Source organism: Polypterus senegalus, chromosome 4 (genome assembly GCF_016835505.1).
Source record: "Polypterus senegalus isolate Bchr_013 chromosome 4, ASM1683550v1, whole genome shotgun sequence".
Taxonomy (NCBI): domain Eukaryota; kingdom Metazoa; phylum Chordata; class Cladistia; order Polypteriformes; family Polypteridae; genus Polypterus; species Polypterus senegalus.
In genome coordinates this window covers 233,138,469-233,160,195 of record NC_053157.1, presented here as the reverse complement: position 1 = coordinate 233,160,195, position 21,727 = coordinate 233,138,469, and the positions used below count along the sequence as shown (strand labels likewise).

General features: G+C 42.0%; 1 protein-coding gene across 1 annotated transcript in view; it reads left to right on the top strand.

Moving 5' to 3' along the window:
* LOC120528897 (zinc finger protein 721-like) overlaps positions 1-21,727 on the top strand; it is a 44,770-nt gene that overhangs the window by 4,771 nt on the left and 18,272 nt on the right. Inside the window, exons 2-3 of the mRNA XM_039752973.1 lie at positions 4,375-4,917; positions 7,329-8,429. Of these exons, the coding sequence (XP_039608907.1) occupies positions 4,509-4,917; positions 7,329-8,429 (1,510 nt within the window). The 5' untranslated portion in view covers positions 4,375-4,508. The remainder of the gene's footprint in view (positions 1-4,374; positions 4,918-7,328; positions 8,430-21,727) is intronic.

Genomic DNA, 21,727 nt, shown 5'->3' with positions numbered 1-21,727 from the left:
ACCTTTTTAGGTTGTCAATTATACTTATTCCAGTACCATTTTATAGTTCATGTTTAAAGTCATCAATAAGAAATAAACAGATTTGATTATACCAGAGCTAGTTTTATTTGGTAAAAACAATACAAACCAACAAAAATACAAAAGATTAGCATTTAGAAGCTGAAATGTACAACACAAGAGCACTGCTTCTCTGGCTGTGTCAGAATGCCATGAGCAATGTAGAACTAAATATGCACCTTGGATAGAGCGTTACATAAATATAAATAAATGTATTTTATAATATAACTCTCTCTATATATACAGGTAAAATTCCGTTACAACAGATATCTTTTACAATGAAATTTTCATTACAACAAAGTATTTTTATGGTCCCGACATCTTCCCCATATGACACGAGTCTATAGAAATCTCGTTACTACGAAGTCCATTCAGCAGATACTTTCATTACAACGAAGTGCACAAAAGAAATGCCTGAATGAATCATCCGCAGCGCAGTTAGTTCTGTGGCCGCAGCTCAGTTGTGCACAACGATCCAAACAGAAACACTGTAAAAAAAGTTTCTTTCTTCAAACTTTCCTCGTACTGTTTTTGTTTTTGTGGTTTTTGTTTTCAGTGATACCTTTTGTTTATCGCTCATCAACATTTGAAAAACATCCATTGCAATTTAACTCATTGTCACCCTCCTATAGAAATGGCAGACACAAAAAAACGATAACAGTTCATATTGGAGGAAAAAAAAAAAAACTTCTAAACTTTTGCACCTCTCGATTCTGGCAAAAATAAAAAAAAGACACTGCCAGTGAATTCAAAATTTCACTATCAACGCTGTCAACTTTCTTGAATGACCGAGCAAAAAAAAAAAAAAGAAGGAAAATCTCGGGTTGCAAACGTGCATTTCAAGACTTCGAAAAAGCCGTTTTTATGTGGTTCAGTGACGCTCGGTCAAGAAACATTCCTGTTAAAGCGGCACTCATTCAAGAAAGTGTGAGGTTTGTAAACTCTCTTGGGACCACTGTCAACAGGACAACACGCCGAAGAGCGTCCCGAAGTGCGATCAGCATGTCTGGGGAAGACTATCTGTTGCCGGGGCAACAACAGGCTTGCAGCTCTGCTGCGTCTCTCGGTCAAAGCAAACAGAAAAGATCTCGATAGGTGATGTAAGGAACAATGTAAATGCAGGTAACAGGATTACTTGGCCACTAAGCTGGTCACAACCCTGCCGGACTGCTGTGTCTGTCTGTGTATAGCAGATCCTGCTACAATAAATAACTGTGCTGTTCCTATTTCAAGCTGAATAAAGTTGTTTTTGCTGAAGTACTGAGACTCCGCCTCGTGCTTTGGGGTGTAAGACAGGAACTTACAGCGTGACCCCAATCTTTTATGATTTGCTTCTGTGGCGCTTCGCTGCAGCACTGTGAGCCTGCGGTTGCCCTGGCAATGGACAAACAATCTTTCACAAACACGGCAGTCGCGCTTTTGGGATGCACTTCAGTATGTCATTCCCGTTTATTGGGGGTTCTGGAGTTCACAAAAGAGTTCAGAAACCTCGCACTATGAAGAAGAAGAAAAGGATGATTTGGCTTCTGATTGATAACTGTGCTGCCCACAACATGCTTCCACATTCAGATAATGTTCACGTTGAATTCCTCCCACCCAAGTGCACAGCAGTGCTTCAGCCATTGGATTTGGGCTTCATTTGCACCCTGAAAGTGCATTATGGCAAGGAAATGCCAAGAAAAATTCTCATCAGCATAGCTTGTAGGCAGGAGGAGATTAAAATTAACATGAAAGAAGCTATTGAAATGATTGCAAATGCCTGGACACAAGTTAAAGAAAGCACCATAGTGACAAATACAGAACCTCATTAGAACAGAATTTTCATTACAATTAAATATTTTAGGTCCCTGGAAGTTCATTGGAATTTCACCTGTTTATATATATGTTTCCTCCCACAGTCCAAAGACATGCAGGTTAGGTGCATTGGCGATCCTAAATTGTCCCTGGTGTGTGCTGTGTGTGTGCCCTGCTTTGCACCCTGTGTTGCCTGGGATTTGCTCCAGCAGACCCCTGTAGTTAGGATATAGCGGATTGGATTATATATATATATATATATATATATATATATATATACACATACATACACTGCTCAAAAGAATTAAAGGAACACTTTTTAATCAGATTATAGCATAAAGTCAATGAAACTTCTGGGATATTAATCTTGTCAGTTAAGTAGTAGAAGGGGTTGTTAATCACTTTCAGCTGCTGTGGTGTTAATGAAATTAACAACAGATGCACTAGAGGGGCAACAATGAGATGACCCCCAAAACAGGAATGGTTTAACAGGTGGAGGCCACTGACATTTTTCCCTCCTCATCTTTTCTGACTGTTTCTTCACTAGTTTTGCATTTGGCTACAGTCAGTGTCACTACTGGTAGCATGAGGCGATACCTGGACCCTACAGAGGTTGCACAGGTAGTCCAACTTCTCCAGGATGGCACATCAATACGTGTCATTGCCAGAAGGTTTGCTGTGTCTCCTGCACAGTCTCAAGGGCATGGAGGAGATTCTAGGAGACAAGCAGTTACTCTAGGAGAGCTGGAGAGGGCCATAGAAGGTCCATAACCCATCAGCAGGACCAGTATCTGCTCCTTTGGGCAAGGAGGAACAGGATGAGCACTGCCAGAGCCCTACAAAATGACCTCCAGCAGGCCACTGGTGTGAATGTCTCTGACCAAACAACCAGAAAGACTTCATGAGGGTGACCCAAGGGCCCCATGTCCTCTAATGGGCCCTGAGCTCACTGCCCAGCAGCATGCAGCTCGATTGGCATTCGCCATAGAATACCAGAATTGGCAGATGCACCACTGGTGCCCTGTGCTTTTTACAGATGAGAGCAGGTTCACCCTGAGCACGTGACAGAAGTGAAAGGGTCTGGAGAAGCCATGGAGAACATTATGCTGCCTGTAACATCATTCAGAATGAGCAGTTTGGTGGTGGGTTAATGATTGTCTGGGGAGGCATATCCATGGAGGGTCACACAGACCGCTACAGGCTTGACAAAGGCACCTTGGCTGCCATTAGGTATCAGGATGAAATCCTTGGACCCATTGTCAGACCCTATGCTGGTACAGTGGCTCCTGGTGCACGACAATTCCTGGCCTCATGTGGTGAGAGTATGCAGGCAGTTCCTGGAGGATGAAGGAATTGATACCATTGACTGGCCACCACACTTTCCTGACCTAAATCCAATAGAACACCTCTGGGACATTATGTTTTGGTCCATCCAATGCCACCAGGTTGCACCTCAGACTGTCCAGGAGCTCAGTGATGCCCTGGTCCAGATCTGGGAGGAGATCCCCACAACACCATCTGTCATCTCATTAGAAGCATGCACCGATGTTGTCAGGCATGTATACAAGAACACAGGGGCCATACAAAGTGTTGCGTACAATTTGGAGTTGCTGCAGTTCAATTTGGGCAAAATGGACTAGCCTGCCACATCATTTTTTCACTCTGATTTTTGGGGCGTCTTTGAATTCAGGGCTCTGTAGGTTGATCCTTTTCATTTCCATCAAACGATGTGGCATCCTTTCGTTCCTAACTCATTACCCAGTCTATATCAGTATAGATATCCAGGAGGATTTCTTTTTCCCATTGAAATCTGATGTGTTTTCAAAGTGTTCCTTTAATTTTTTTGAGCAGTTTATATATAATATATATATATATATATATATATATATATATATATATATATATATAATCCAATTTCCGTCTGTCTGCCTGCTTTTCATGAGAGAACTACTTAACAGATTTAGATTTTGGTTTTTTTTTCCATTCTAGAATTTGCTTGAACATTCCAGTTGAATTTGTGACTTCTCTCATTGCGCTAAAAATCATAGTTTGCTTGCAGGAGCGATATATCCGCGTTAATCTGAGACAGAGGCTGCGGGCTGATGGGTAGGGGAAGAGTGACGTCAGGAGTAGACGAGAAAGCTCACGGTCCTGTTTCCCTAATACGTGGGCAGAGTCATGGGGGAACGGCAAGTTATAGAATAAATGTTAAATATTAGTAAAATACAAAGTGCAAAATTTGTTGCTTGGCACCTTTTTCACTATATATAATTTTTTTTAATTTGTTTTTTGTTAAAAAATTAAAGTTAACCCTGACACCCTGTGACCAGCTGGACATTTTTTTTCCTATCAAGTGTGTTTTCACTTCAGATCTGCTCAGAGCTTCATATACTAACATGGAGGGTTTAATGCATTTCAGATCTCTCTGTGTGTTTGTTAAAAGCTGGAGGTTAACCCAGAAATATGCTCACATAATTTAAATGACTTTTTATGAAGTGATTCTATCACTTTTTATTTTGACAGATAAAAAGCAGCCCCCCACAGTTCACATGGCCATGCATGGAAGTGTCTACTGGCCTCCAGCACATTTATTCAGAAGCGACTCTTAGAAGAGAAGAGCAGAAATTTGGGGAGAGAGAAGAGTTTCCCACGGAGCGATGACCTCAGCCAAAGTTGACAGCATGAACAAACGAGTGACAACAACCAAACAGAAAGACTGTGAGGGGGGCACACCTGGGGATTTTGATGTGAAGGTGGAAAATTGTGAAGGAAGAATCTGCGTTTTTAAAGAGGAGGAGTGTAAGGAGGAGATTGTCGAAGTTAAAGTGGAGGATTTTGACGATTCCTCAGTTAGCCTTGAAGTGCAAAGTTTTGAAAATGGAAACGTTTTCAAACAAGAAGAGTGTCACTCCAGTTTCCATAATTGGGCCACTGATACTGGGCAACGGGCTACCCAACCAAATTCTGTGCAACTGAAAAGGGAGTTTTCCGAGTTTGAGGAGAAAAACACTGAAGGAAGCGGGAGACAATCTGAAGAGAAGCCATCACCTGAGAGTGTTGGAATAGGTAAGCAATGTCATTTAGTATAAATGATGACATTTAAAGCCTCTACCGGTGTTTGTCTGAAGTGTTTTTAGTAGGTGGAAACGAGTTTGAGTTCACAAATAAAGACCAGTTGCTCAGGTGCATAACAAACAGTAGGTGAACTAACTCGTGCTAAACTGTAAGAGTTTATGTTAAAGCAAAGCTTGGTGTCCAGCACATGATCTTCCTAAATAAAGCTGTCATTTTAGCTATAAAAAATCATTAATATTATTTTTAATGAATTTTTCACAAAGGATACCCTCTTAAAAATATGTATTCTATCAACTGTGTTCCAAATAGGGGACACATTGGCACAAACATACAATATTTCCATCCAAGCAGCTGGACTCTGAGAGTCTGGGCTTGTGATACAAACCAAGAGCCAGGCCTTTAATGACCTCTTGGGCACGGCCATCAGCGGTGTGTCTGTCTGCAGAGGGAGTGTCGACCTCGTCATTGAGAGGTTTACTTACCTCAGCAGTGACATTTATGTGAGTCTTCCTATGAAGTCAGTAGATGGATTGGGAGAGCATTGGGGGTTTGTTGGATTGGGGGTCATGAGGTCACTAGAAAATGGTGTGTGGCGCTCCTGATATCTCTATAAGGATGAAGGGCCAAGTCTTTAGAGTCCTGGTGCCCCCTGTTTGCGAGACATTGACACCATCCAGTGTCCTGAGATGAAGACTGGACTCCTTGTGTCTCTTCGGAGAATCCTTGGGTCCCGCTGGTTTGACTTTGCTGGTCTGTTTGAGAAACATATTGTGAGGGAGAGTCAGTTACGGCAGTACAGCCATGTTGTGCGATTCCCCGAGGGTGATCCGACTCCCAGGATCCTCTTTGCCAAGGGGATTCCCACGTTAACACCTGGCTGTGGCAGATAAAGCGGTCATTTCCAAAGGGTGGGACTGGACCGCGTGTCTGCCTGGGGGGTTGCTAACCAGGAACCCGAGCCATTTCAATGTGTGATGGGTGCGGCAATGGCGCTGTACTGGTGCGTGCTCCACCAACCTGACCACCTGAAAGGAGCCTGCCCAGCATCAGGTGGTTGTGTCCACAGACTCACGTCCTCACACAGAAAGACATGTGCTATGAAAGTGGCTTCCTAAAACTTGTAAATCTGGTGTGAGCCGAGCAAAATATGAACAATTATAATATCTAATACACATACAGAACAAGTGGGGGACATTCGATGATTTGGTGGGCACTTAAGAGTATAAAGTATATGTAACATTCCGGAAGGAACTGTGAATGCATCTCAGGGCCATGCATAGTTGAGAAGCAGCATCATGTTATGCAAGGTGAACACCAGGCCTGTAGCGAGTGCCAATCTAGTCCAACTCAGACCAATTCACACCCAGCGACACTCACATTGGGGGCCAGTTTAGCGTCCCCAGTCCACCTGATCTACATATTTTCAAGGAACATGAAAGCAGCACTGGAATCTACCTAGGAAAACTTGAGTAGACATACAGGGAATGTGTGAAGTCCATACGGACAATATCTGGGTGCAGAATTTGACCCCAGAATGCTGCATCCCTGATGCAGCAGAACGAAGCAAACTGACCTTCCAGATTCCACTTCCTAGTGGGCAAAGACTCCCAAAAGCCCTGCTATGGTTACTCCACAAAGTAACAGACTGGAGCCATAGAGCATGCGCTAACCTTACTAATGTAAGACAAGATGCAACAATGCTTGTTTTGAATTAAAATTAGGTTGTTAAATAATCAAAAGGTGACCAAATAAAACCTAAGAAAGAAGAGAATAACAAATTCAAATCCCAGATTTCCATTTCTGTCCGTCATGTGCTCCCCCCACCCCCCCTCTGTTACTCCTCAGTGCACCGCGGTGAAGATAGGCGTCAACAATTACGGCAGAAAGAGACAAAGCTGTGGGGCCGAGTCCATCACTGAAGATGACACACCCACTGCGGGGTCTTGGTAAAGATAAGGAGGACAGAAACGAGAGGAACAGCAAGAAAATGAGGACTAATAAGAGCAGCAAAAATAACAAAAGAATCAGGGGCAAGAGTGACAACTGGACATGGAGGGGCTCGAGTTTGGCCGCATCTACAGGACATCACTTCTTCAGCTCCATTTGTCAGGTCTGTATTCTTCACCTGTGTAAAGATAGACATGAACCCGAGAATGGATGTCAGTCAACTACAGGGCACATTGGCACACATCTCCTCCACACTCGGTCACACCAGATGGGTGATTAACACAGCAGATGCGTCTGTGGGGTATGAGAGGAAGATGGAGAAACTGAGCAGACACCTGAAAAAAATGCAAAATCCATGCACATGGTCCAGAAATGGAGCCGAGGCGGTGAGGCAGCAGCACAAACCGGTGTTTCTGATACATCTTATATAATAAAACTGTTTTGTTTCATTGCAGGTATTAAGGAGAGTTGCCTCTTCTCTACCTCTTCATTTGCTCAGCTCTCTCTTCAGTGCAAACTGCAACAGAAAGACGGCAAGGAGAAAATAAATAATTCAACAAGAGGACTGGAGAATTTGACAGCAGCCGCTTTCCAGTGCGGTTCTCTTCCCACCGTCAAAATGACACAAAAAGAAGCCATCGACATTGATCAACACCATGTGTATAGCACAGACCAAGAGGCTTTATACACCAGCAGAGAGCACGGAAAAACTTTTCAAAACAAATCTGACCAGAACGATAAGGCAATTCATACTATTCAGAAGCCTTACTCCTGCTCTGAATGTGGCAAACTATTTTCACACAAAAGCAGCCTAAACAGGCATAAAAGAATTCACACGGGAGAAAAGCCCCACTGCTGCCCAGAGTGTGGCAAACGATTTCCCCGTAACAGCGCTCTTCAGCAGCACACACGTGTTCATACTCGAGAGAGGTCATACGGCTGCGCTGAATGCGGAAAAAGATTTTCTCGTAACAGCAGTCTTCAGAATCATAAAAGAATTCACACTGGAGACAAGCCGTACTGTTGTTCCGAATGTGGTAAAGTATTCTCAAAGTTAAGTCATTTTCATAACCATTTGAAAATTCACAGTGGAGAGAAGCCTTATTGTTGTAGTGAATGTGGCAAACGGTTCATACAAGGAAGCAGCCTGCGGCGGCATATCAGGATTCACACTGGAGAGAAGCCGCACAGTTGTTCGGAGTGTGGCAAACGATTCTCAAGACTCAGCGACCTTCGGACCCACACCAGAATCCACACTGGAGAAAAGCCATACAGCTGTTCAGAGTGTGGCAAACAATTCTCCATGAGCAGCGCTCTTTGGCGGCACACACGAGTTCACACTGGAGAGAAGCCATACTGCTGTTCCGAATGCGGCAAACGATTCTCTGAGAAAGACAGTCTTCTGAAACATGCACGCATTCATACAGGTGAGAAGCCATATTACTGTTCTGAGTGTGGTAAACGGTTTTCACAAAGAAGGGGCCTTCACTACCACTCAAAAATTCACACTGGAGAGAAAAGAATCAGAGTGGAACGGATTGTGGAAAAACCCAACTGAAGCTGTGCTGTGGTGTGGTGTGGAGATCAGCAGGTCTTATGAAAAGAAACTGACGGGGTTTTCTGGTCTCTCTGCATGAACTGAAAAAAGATGAATGACTAGGAACAACTGAGGTGCTACGGCAAGCCCTTTTAATAAATGTACAGCAATAACAGTTATGGTAGTGCAACAGAAATGTCCTGAACTAAAGTATTACATTGTTTAGTTAAATGTTTATGATTTCAACTATCTGTTTAAACAACTCTGACGTTGTGTACTCAATGTGTAATTATTAAAAGATTTGTATTTGCAATTATCTGTAAAATTCTCACAGTACTCTACACCTGCACCCAGTGAAGAGCTGTAGACAAAAATAAACAGAATTGAACCGAAAACTTTCTCATGTTCCCCGATGAAGAAATAGTAGTGGGGCTTCTCAGCCATGAAAGAGTTCAAACTGGAGAGAAAGAAAGGGCAAGCACTGCTTAGGGGGTCTTAACAGCCACATGAGAATTCACACTGGACAAAATCAAGTAAGTAACGGAAACGTGCAAATTGAAATTTGAGGTGTGTGTGGGTTGAGGAGGGAGGGGAGGTTCACTTTACCAAAATTCTTAGTGGTGCAGAGATGAAGACGACATCAAGAGAAACTTTCAAGCCCATCTAGATGTCCTACAAAATGACTGTCATCACCTATGCATAACTGAAGTAGAAATACTGAGAATAAAGAAGGTAGTGGGCCAAGCCGTCATGGCAAATACTGTAAAATTATTATTATGACTAATGTGACGTCAAGGGAATCCCGATGGCAATCCAGGATATGACAATTGGTATTTACCACTGAGAATCCTTCAGATTCAGGCTGATTTGTGGCTCTGATTTGATTCAGGATAAGTGTGTGTGCTGAGCACTGGACTGTTGCTTTGCCCCTGGTTTGGTAGTAAATGGCACCAATCACATCTCTCTCTGTTTCCACTTTCCCCAAAGCAAAGCAAAAAAAAAATTGCGTCACTGAGGCGGACTACTAAGTTTACTATTAGGAGGGCACTACATAGGAGTTTAGTAAAGGCTACAATCTCTAACCAACCTTATCCAAGAGAGCTTGCGCCCCCTGCTGGATACAAATTAGCACACTCAAAACAATGTCATCATATGTGTAAATGAGATTACATTGGCAGGGGCACTAATTATTATGGACGCGAAAATATCGTACAGCAATGAAGTGTGACTGAAATCTGTCAGATGTGTGCAACATATATAATGTAATAATGTTTTATTTATATAGCACCTTCCCTATGCTCAAGGAAGAGCAGAAGCAATGTTGAAAACAAAGCATGTGCGAAGACATGATATTTAAAAAGCCTTATTATATAATTCACTAGCTGTCCCCGGCGGCTCCACCAACGTAGTTGTGAAATGGGACAAACATTAAAAATCATATAATTCATTAAAAAAAAAAGTCATTCTGGCCAAGCGTAAGGTAGGTACGCTCCAACGTCACATGTTGCCACTGTACCTGATCGTGTTCAGCTCCATAGACATATATAGACGCCGCATTCACTGCGTTTCCCAGTCGACACGATACGTCAGCCTTATTGCGAGTGGCAAAAGTGCCATTTAAACTAACTGGGTTTTCTGATGAAAACACAAGAACGTTTAAAACAGTATCGTTTACATACAACAGATTTTTGGCGAATCGTTTAAATGCAATTATTTATATCTATTTATACACTAATAGCAATTATTAAATATTATAATTATTATTAAATAATTCCTCCCATACAAGTAACATTTCTTGGACTGCCTTCTTCAATCTCTGAAATATTTCTAGACTTTCATCCTGTTCTTACGTAACACAGAACTGAAGTATCGGTTAATGCCCGAGTCACCTCACGTATAGATTACTATAATGCTATTCTATCTGGCATCCCACAAAACGTATCCATCGCTTACAACTTCTTTAAAATTCCGCTGCCAGGGTAATAACCTGCTGTTCTAAATCCACTGAATATATGTACACCGATTCTCTCTCAACTTCACTGGCTCCCTGTTAACTACTGAATACAATACTAAATACCGCTCTGAACATTTAAAGCTCTCCACACCTCACAGATATCCTCCAGACTGACACTCCTCTTGTTCACTCAGATCCTGTAATTTGAGAGGATTCAGTCTGGCAATATGGTGCAGCCTTAGTTTGTAGAAGACAGACAACTAAAGACATGAGCATAAAGTGATGGTTGTCAATTTCAAACTGTGTTTCCTCGATGTGCTCCTTGGAAAAAAAAAAAAAACATCAAGTTTGAGAAACGTTAACAGCTAACAACAATCTACATAGTTAGTGACTAAATACGTTTAGCCAAAACGTTGTTTTTGGAGGCTCACTAGAGCATATAAATTCATAGCTTTGCTATCTTAGCCTGGTGTAGCTAAAATTAGGATTATAAAAACAGGATTTTCAAACGGCCAAATATAACCAAAACAATTGTTCAGCCTTACCTATGAAATGTAATTCCCCGGGATCTGGTTTGGAGCGTACAGCGGTTTGTACAAACCCAAGTAGAACATGCATGAGGCATCATCCATTACTTCACTCCACAGCAGTGCCACTCGCAATATGGTGGCGATGTTGACGTACGATTCTGCTGGTCATGAGGCGTCTAGTTATTCTATGTCCATGTTCAGCTCCGACGGGAGAGCTTCCCCAATGTGGGGAGAAAACCACGTGGCCATGAGATCTCTGCCAATCAGCAGCTACCCTCTACAACACACGTAGCTCTGACCTCTCTATCTCTCAAGAACGTCCAACGTTAATCCTTAATCTGTAGATGATAATGTCTGCTGAAGAAATGGGTGTCGCTAGCTAAGCGGAGGCAACATGTGGCGAGACGTAGACCAACTCGAACTGAGGCCAGCACGCGAGTGAGGATGGCCCCGCCCAGCTCCCCACTCCTGAGGCCACACCTCCTCCCTTCGGCCCGTAGCCTCTCTCTGGCAAATAGATTGCTGCCGCAAACAAACTCTGGTACTTAGTGCGATGAGAGAATTTGCAAAATCAACTGGAAAGTTCAAGCAAATTATAGAAGAAGAAAAAAAAAAAAAATCTAAATGCGTTAAGAAGATCCCTCATTCACTAGCTAAGCGGATGCAAGATACTTCTGGAAGCTGGCGCGTGAGTGAGGAGGGCCCCGTCAACAGCCTCTCTTTTGGATTCACTCAAACAAATTGCTGCCGCAAGCCAACTATGATACTTAGCGCGACGAGAAAAGTCGCAAAATCAACCGGAACGTTTGAACAAATTCTAGAAAATAAACCCGATCTAAATCTGTTAAGTAGTTCTCTCGTTCGCTAGCTAAGCAGAGTTAAGGTTCCGCCCCGAGGGAGACGTGTAAGTGAGGAGGCCCCCGACCCTGCAGCCTGACGAGTCCCTCTCGGATTTGTGCTAATAAATTGCTGCTGCAAGCCAACTATGATACTTAGCGCGATGGGAGAAGTTGCAAAATCAACTGGAATGTTCAAGCAAATTCTAGAAAATAAACCCAATCTAAACCCATTAAGTAGTTCTCTTGTGAAAAGCAGACAGACAGACAGACATGGATAATATATAGATAAATACTGAAAAGATCACACCACAGCAGAATGGCAGAAGCACTGACAGGTACGGAAATACAACAAGCAGCTCAGAGCGCATAGGTGGTGAATAAAGCGGAGGGGTCTGCCTGCCCTCGATATGCCAAATTGAATGCACATGCAGATGGTTTTAATGCCCCCCTCCACCGTGTAACTTCCAGACCAACCCCAAAATGATGACTCTCTTATAAAGCCCTGCTTTTGCTCCGCACACCTCTGCACTGAACTCGCCATGGCTTCACCTGATGTCCCAACACCCAGGAGTGTTCACGTAACACACGCTTCAAATTCCCACAAGCTGATGCTGTCCTCATCTCTCAGATGGCCGGTTTCTAATTTTGTGAAGGTCCCTCCGGGTTTTGCAGTGTTTCTTTCAGTCCTCCTGTTGCTCTATGTTCCGGCTCTAAGCTGACCAGTGATGGCAGAGTGTGCCCCGTGATGGACTGGCACCCCCTCCAGGGTTGGTTTCTGCCTTGTACCCCATGCTGCCTGTGCCCACTATAACAGCGCACTGAATTAAATTGTTTTATGCTAGCAGTTCCCAAATGGATGGCTTTGTACCCTCAGGACTGTGGCTGACCTCCCCAGAGTCACTTCTGCCATGTTCAAAATGAGCTCCTCACACGTCCCTTTCTCTTCTCTTTCTCCTTCAGTAGATCCTTCTAGGAGATTGTGTGACTTGACGAGTCTTTCGGAAATTCGTTCAAATATCTTTCATTTTACCATACTGGAAGAAAAAACAAAAAAAAAAGGAAAGAGTTAGTGTTATCATCTATTACAAAGAAAAACTGCATATCTACCAATCAAGATAGAGATTTTTGAGGGGGTGGCACTGTGGCATGGCAGTGTTGCTCTTACCTTCCATCTTCTGTAGCTATTAGCTAGACTTGGTGGACTGAATGGTCTCCTCTTGTTTGTCAAATGTCTTACATCCTTATGAGCGACAATAACCGTAAAATGTTTACGGGTTCACAGCGTTATCCTGAACCCAATTTGAGAAATAAGTGAAACATCACTTCAGGTGCCAAGTGATGTGACAGAAGCTGAAGACGGGCAGCCGAAAAATTCAGCAAAGGCAAAACAGAACAAGACTAAGTAGCACAGATGAGCAGCAGATCATTCAGTGAGCCTTTGGAAATGCAGACTGAAGCTGCTTAAACAGTCAGCGTGCAACACATTACTCCACAACTTTAGAAAGGAAAAGGAAGACCAGAGGCACAACGAAAAGTACAAAATCGGAAAGATAAAAAAAAAAAAAAAAAATCATTTGTAAGTAATGGTTAAGTAACTGCAGTTTTAAAACTCTCAGGTAGTACCACTTATGTAATTGACAAACGGACCAAATGAAAAATAAAAGAATTAAGAGACATCAAGGTGGACTTCAGGAATGAAATATGAAAGGGGGTCGACAAGCAGTAAGTCATTTTAAGAGAACAGGAGTTACACTTCCCTCAGCAATCAGTCTTGAGAAACCGGAGTCACCCTTTATACTGTGGGACAGTGTGTGCGGATCTTGATACGGTGAGAACACTCTGGTCCTGGTTCACCATTTCAATCCTCGACTGAAGACCGGCAACATTTCAGGCTCTGTCGATGGCTTAACAGACTAAGAGTATAACAGAAGGTTAACCAAAAGAAAAGAAATTCAGGACTACAACCAAACATTCTCACTTGGTGAAGCGGCAGACCTAATTACAGGAGCAGAAGCAAATAGAAGTCTCCCTTCTTAGCAGACAGATCGTGAAAACGCACCGTATGACATGTCACTGAAATTCAAACATAAAACACAGGAGTGGGCAAAAGTAGGGTTACAGTTGTGAATATGTGATACGCTGTTTATTATCATATTAGTATTTATTAATTATTGTATTTATTACAATAACTGAGTTAATACAGTTATTGGAATAATCATAACCGGCATGTCTTTCTCTATATGAACAACTGGATAGATGTAAAAGGCACTATATAATACAGATTTTTTTTAATTTTTAAAATAACCATTACTGTGAACATAAGAAGAAACATCAACACAACAATACACACAGTCTGTTAAACAGTGTGTGCGTCAAACTGGTGTGTGTCTGTGGCTCCAAATCCTAATCCCCGATGAGGATGAGGCAGACCAGAATTAAGGTAGAAAGATCTCAATTAACTGCTGAACGTTGCAAAGGAAGGAATCGTTGCAATGGCTTGGTAAAGCTAAATGTTTATTTGCAGACAAATATTTGTGTGTGGTTTCTGAAAACCGAACAAATACAATAACATAAAATAACTCACAAAATAAAGGCTCAGAGAAACCTAAAACAGGTAATGCCCAAAAAGGTCAGTAGATGGCAGCAGAAATTAACAAAGCGTATGACGTGCTGTCGTTGGCAAAAGGCACAAAATAAAACTTACCAAATACGTCAGCACTGTAAGACTCAGACAAATTACTACTTAAGCAACTATTACCAAGTCTGTTTTCTTGAAGCTCTTATATATTAATAAAGAAGCAACATTTCTGAATGTACTTATACAGTTTTGAACGTTAAACTGAACACACGTTGACATAAAAGGTTGTCTGGATTTGTTAGTAAAACAACGTTATGAGCTTTATCACTACTTGCAGAAAATTATTTCTAATAAATAAACCGAAAAGCTTAACTTACATCAAACAGACGCACACAAAGTCAACAAAACAATTGAATAAATGTGGGTACGTGCAGACTCCTAAAAGTAAAGCGTTTTTCGCGTATCAGATACAGAAATAACACGTGCGCACGCTCACTTATAACCTGTGAGCGTGATGACGTAACAGACAGTGTGCTCAGACTTTTGTGCAAAATGACAAAAAAAGCCAAATATCAGAATAAACAAAAGAGCCATACATCAGACCCCCACTACTCCCCCTTTACACTCCTCCTACTCCGCACATTAATAAGAGAATCAAAAGTTAATTCATTATAGCACAATGGCCACCATTACCATTATAATAGACAGACAGAACTGTAAGGCACTATATAACAGATAGATACATGGATTGATGGATATTACAAATTTGTAAATAAATTAAATCATGTATCTTTGGCGTATTCAACTGTTTTATAGATATGTGCGTTTCTTTCTCATGGCAAGGATTTGTTTATCTGTTTCTACCGACAATTTACTGTTTTATTTATTTAGTTATGCCAAAAGATGTATTTACTTAGGTCAGGGGTCCTCAATCCCAGTCCTGGAGAGCCGCAGTGGCTGCAGGTTTTTGTTCTGACCTGGGTGCTTAATTAGAAAGCAATTCTTGCCAATAAAGCACGAACAAGCAATGAAATTAAATTAACTCTGCTATGTCAGGTCATTCTCATATCCTAGATTTTCAATTCCCTTTCTATCATGCAAATGATTTGAAGGCTAAAATGGACGAGTAATTCTCAGTCGTTCACTTTTTTCTCTTCATTGTTCTTCCAAGTATTTAAACCCAATAGTGCAGATAAATACACACAGGTGTAAATGTAAATAAGCTAAATGGAGAAATGCTGCTCTCTCTTGTCATTTGCATGTTATTGATAATAAGGAGCAATTAAAATAGCTGTTTAAGACAAAATTAAGCAATAAGGGCTCAAAATCACTAAAGTGAAGCAGAAGTGTTACTTTTGCGATACGTGCTTTTTATTAAGCAACTGGGTTGGAGCAAAAACCTGCAGCCACTGCGGCTCTCCAGGACCGTGATTGAGGACCCCCGACTTAGGATATTTACTTACGTTAAGTCCCGTTCAATTCGCCGTACCAGACATTCCTGCTCTCCCACGCGGTATTCTCCCCATGCCCGATTCTCCCGTTGCTCACCGCCATTCCTCTTCATCTTCATTGTTTGTTTGTTTTTTTTTTCCCTTGGACGGTTTCCGCTCCAGCGGTCTGCAGTTAGCTTGAATCTAGTGTGCTTTTTCTCTCCTCCTTCTCGCTTTTGTCTAAAAACACGAGTGCGGTGGCAATAAATAATGAGAAACATGACGTGTCATCAGAGTGCGACTCGAGGGAAAAGTGATGTTTAATTGGGTGACCATTGCCATCTATCGGGCGGAGGGACGATTATTTTAAACCCTCTTCGACGGCTTTCCTTGGAGTCGCGCCTTGATGACTCCTTTTGTTGTCGCCTGCCATGTGAATCGCGTGTCTGCGTTTTCCATCGGGGATAAAAGCGAGCAGCAGAAGAAGAAGAAGAAGAAAGAAAAAGTCGGTGAGCCTCGGGCGGGGACGGGAAATCCGCGTTTTGCTCTTTCGGGACTTATGCGATTTTGCATCGCTTCAGTCATCCTCGTCTTCCAGTCGGGGGCTGTGTTGGTCTCGTAATGTGTTTCTTGGTCTCTCCGGGTAGGGCTGAAGTAAGTATTCCTCCATGATACTTGCACTCGTCGTCAGACCGAGGAGGACATAAGCGAAGGCTGAAGAATACAAAAAGGAGACCATAATATTAACAGAGCGAGGGGCTGGGACTGGAGGTGGGCAAATTATTGAATAGACTGAAAAAGTAAAGGACGCGAGTTGCAGCCCGTCGTGTTGTTTGCAGTTTTATTTAACTGATATAAAACTGAACAGCGTCGAGACGCGGTAGGGCGATAAAATAATAATAAAAAAAAACAATGTCTGATACCGGTCTAAATGTGCGCGTTACATCCTTAAAACGACATCTTTAGAAGTGGCACTGGTGGTGTTCAATGTAACGCGTGTGTGTGCGCGTGACGTTGACTCTACCAATTTGGGATGTCGTAATTAAAGTCTTATTGACATGATGTATTCAGTAGCAGTATGAATGGTGGAAGCGCATGGAGCATTAAGTGCAAATGAACAACCACCTTACGAGAGGAAAAATGCTAACATTTTTGTTGTTTTAAATTGTCTTGAGTATTCATTTGTATGCAAAAATATATATATATATATATATATATATATATATATATATATATATATATATATATATATATATATATATCATCTAAAAACTCCAGTTTCTGTCACTGTAATAATAATACATTTTATTTCTATAATGCCTTCCACATGGATTCAAGTGACTCTTCGTAATGCTTAGCTTATTGAAGCCACGTCCTGTTAGAAATAGCAGAACTGTATTGATCAGTGCGTCACATTTTTGTTCAATCAAGGGCTGACGCAGGCTGAAATACGTTTACGCCTGAGTTTAGAAAATAATAACGTTAGTGTCCGTCATTTAAGAAGACGGTTATCAAGGCTTCAGCTGTATAGGCGTCGAGCTTTGACTGTGGAGGGGACGCTGGCGCACGCATGTTGCTGCCACCCCTCCCTGTTATCAACACTTTTCGTTAACATTCGAGTTAAACTTTAACTTTTTGCAATTGTTCACTTTATTTTTATTGTATGTATAGTCCATGGATGCAGTTGACTCGAACTGATTTGGATTTATCTGTTTCATTGTTCTATTCAGGAAAACGTGTATCCAATGTTACATATAGCCTGTTGTTTTTTTTTTTTTCTTTCTAAGACTCTGTGAAGCGCCTTGAGCGTGGGAAAGGCGCTATATAAATAAAATGTATTAGTATTATTATTATTATTATTATTATTATTATTATCTAAGCGAGCCTGATGCCAAGAGCAAAGGTCAAGTTTAGTTTTCTCAACATCGTGATAAAAGTATTCTTTTATCTCGAGGAGAAAATTAAAAAAATAACGATACTACACGTTCTCCATCGGCTTCCATAAAACTAGGTATTCAAATACAATTGTTGTTCTAGGTACCAATTTTGTTCAATGGGGATTTTCAGAGGCAATGCGGGACTCGGGATTGGTCCGTTGAACTGTCTTGCAACTCTGGCTGTCAACTTTAGTTTAGTATTGATACAATGTATTTACTTTCACTTAAAAGCAAGTTCCAAACATAAATAAATAAAACCTCGTTTGCACAAATTTTATAATTACACAGTAACACCTCAGCTGACGATTGTTCAGAGAATGGAGCCTCCTTTATAAAGGCATTGGCATAATGAGGTGCCAGTCTGCTCGAGTGCTGTCGTCGTGCCGCCTCCTTCATATAGAGTAGCCATCGTCTGTCATTGGTATTGTGTGTGCTGTACAAGATGCAGTTATTACACAGCAGTACTTAATTATTTCATGCATGCTGTAGTTAGTTATATTTATATATTTATTTTTTAGAAATAGTTCTTCAGGTTGGGAATATGCACTATTGTAGCACATTGCTGCACCCACTACATGGCAAACCACCTCAGGATCCCAAATTAGGACCCGAGCTCAGCCGTGCAATGAGTGACACCTCAGCACCACATTAGTTTGAATGGACTGGAACAGTGTGAGTTTTTTTGTTTTGTTGTTATAGTGACCAGAGTGCCCAGTATGTCATGAAAATGTAAGACAGTTTCTTTAGAAACTAAAACTCAGATTATGAAGATGGTAGAGGCTGAAAAAACAAAACGCTACATATAGCAGAATCATTGGGCCTAGCTAGCTGTTGGCCAGACTGTAGAAGAGGGGCACAGATGTATACTTTCAGATTAAAGCTCCTGATCAGAAGGGTCTTCCCAGTTTCTCCAGTCCATTAGTCTGGCTGTGTAGACATCACTGGTGCATTGCAAGGTTCCTGTTGATAAAGTTGTGGAGGAAACTGAGGCAGACTGTGTTTTGTAATGTGAGGAATTGAAACATCAAAGTAAGATGTGAGCGCGTGGATCTGCATTGGGGGGTAAGTGTGCCAAATCAAAGTGGCCAAGGAAGGAGACCAAAGACGGTAGGAGCCCCACAATGACCTCCTAAAAAACTATGTATCCATATTTGGTTATATGTGGAGTCTAACTCTAGAGTTTCTCATAATGAACTAATATCCTGGAATGCACCAAAGCTTGATGGGTACTCTATCCAGTAGGGGGCACTAGCTCCCTTGTTGGAATAAGTTCTTTTAGTAATTGTGGTGTGTTACATAACCTGAAACTACAGTATTTACACGTGTACCACACGCACATTTTTTCCCGAAAATTAGCATTAGAAAATCAGGTGCGCGTCATACACGAGGAAATGTAATTCTGTAATGTTTACTTCTTCTGTTTGGGCTTGCTTGCTCGTTCTCTCTCTCTCTCTCTCTCTCTAAACGCTTCCTATACAATCACAATCTCTGTCGTACACGGGGCAAAACGATTTTCGCGATTATCTTTGTAAAAATTAGGGTGCGAGTCTTACACGTCAAAGTGCAGCACAATCTGGTTTTTACCTCATGTCTTAATGAGTGGCGGTCTTCATCTAGACCAGCGGTTCTCAATCTTTTGGATTTTGCGGCCCCCCTTTTCTACCTGGAATAATTCTGCACCCCCTGCATAATATAAGATACAGTGGTGTGAAAAACTATTTGCCCCCTTCCTGATTTCTTATTCTTTTGCATGTTTGTCACACAAAATGTTTCTGATCATCAAACACATTTAACCATTAGTCAAATATAACACAAGTGATTTTTTGGATTTTTTTTCTCCCTAAATAATAAAAACCATCATTTAAAAACTGCATTTTGTGTTTACTTGTGTTATATTTGACTAATGGTTAAATGTGTTAGATGATCAGAAACATTTTGTGTGACAAACATGCAAAAGAATAAGAAATCAGGAAGGGGGCAAATAGTTTTTCACACCACCGTAGATATAATATTAAAAGGCGATACCCCTCCCTTAGTGATATGGTGGAAAGAAATCACATGGAAATAACTTCGTTTTCTTTAATGACGGTTTACGTGGCATAATAGGTGAGGAAGCCAATGACAAGACTTTTCACCGAAGTGGGAGTTGAATGTATACAGCCTTCCATTTTCGTCGCTGCGCTGGCATCGGATGACGTTATCTCCCATCTGTCCGTTGGCTTCAAAGGTGTGCCATGGCTTTATACTCTTTCTCCATGTGCAGGCCCCCACTTTGGTAAATCATGCGATTCCAAACAAGGCAAAGAAGATCCAATGTCACGCTGACTCTGACACACAGGCCCATTTTCGAAGTTGTCCCTTTCTTGTCTTCTAATGCTTGCCTAGTAAATGATGAGCCCCTGTGTGCTACATCTGGCCTTGTGTTAGCTGTACATGTGAGAAGAAGCAGATTTATAAAATATTCTTTTGTACAGAGCACAGTGACATATTAAACATATAAACTTATTACAAGGTCTCTGCAGTTCTGCAATGTCTTCCGCCGACTAAACCAGGTTTGTAGATTTGATGCCCTCTCCATGCCCGGGGTCAACAGCTCAAATCAGAAATTCACGTTTCCTCACTTCATTGGATATGAGAAAACGGATATTGGCAGATCCCTCTAATCTCTGAAGCCAAAGGGAAAAAAACATGCTTAGCACCCCTAGTGGCCCACTAGCACTACTGTGTCCTTCCCTTTGGGCTGCATGAGATACCAACAGCATTCCAACATGTGGTGGACAGACTGCTAGAACATCACCAAACCTCTTGTGCTGCCTACCAATGTGATGATGATCTAATCTTTCCAGCACATGGAAGGAACACCTACAGCATGAGTTGGCCGTGCTCCGCACCTTCCAACAAGCGGGAGCCTTGTATTAATCCAAAACAAGCGTTATTTTGGAGTAAAAGAGGCCATGGATTTGGGCTATTTGGTGGGGCAAGGCCAAGTAACCCAGCAACAGGGCTGGATGATGTGGAGATCAGAAGTGCAACAGATTAACAAGGAGGAAGTAAGGACAGCTATGAAGAGGATGAAGAATGGAAAGTCTGTTGGTCCAGATGACATACCTGTGGAAGCATGGAGGTGTTTAGGAGAGATGGCAGTGGAGTTTTTAACCAGTTTATTTAATGGAATCTTGGAAAGTGAGAGGATGCCTGAGGAGTGGAGAAGTGTACTGGTGCTGATATTTAAGAATAAGGGGGATGTGCAGGGCTGTAGTAAGTACAGGGGGATACAACTGATGAGCCACAGCATGAAGTTATGGGAAAGAGTAGTGGAAGCTCAGTTAAGAAGTGAGGTGATGATTAGTGAGCAGCAGGATGGTTTCATGCCAAGAAAGAGCACCACAGATGTGATGTTTGCTCTGAGGATGTTGATGGAGAAGTAGAGAGAAGATCAGATGGAGAAGTAGAGAGAAGATCAGAAGGAGTTGCATTGTGTCTTTATGGACCTGGAAAAAGCAAATGACAGGGTGAGGAGAGAGGAGCTGTGGTATTGTATGAGGAAGACGGGAGTGGCAGAGAAGTATGTAACAGTTGTCCAGGATATGTAGGAGGGAAGTGTGACCGTGGTGGGGTCTGCGGTAGGAGTGACGGAGGTGGGATTACATCAGGGATTGGCTCTGAGGCCTTTCTTATTTCCAGTGGTGATGGACAGGTTGATAGACGAGATTAGACTGGAGTCCCCATGGACTGTGATGTTTGCGGATGACATTGTGATCTGTAGAGACAGTAGAGAGCATGTTGAGGAGACCCTGGAGAGGTGGAGATATGCTCTAGAGAGGAGAGGAATGAAGTTCAGTAGGACCACCACGACAGAATACATGTGTGTGAATGAGAGGGAGGTCAGTGGAGTGGTGAAGATGTGGAGAGTAGAGTTGGTGATGGTGGATGAGTTTAAATACTTGGAGTCAACAGTACAGAGTAACGGGGATTGTGGAAGAGAAGTGAAGAAGAGCGTGCAGGCAGGGTGGAGTGGGTGTGTATTATCGTGGTATTCCCCTCCACTT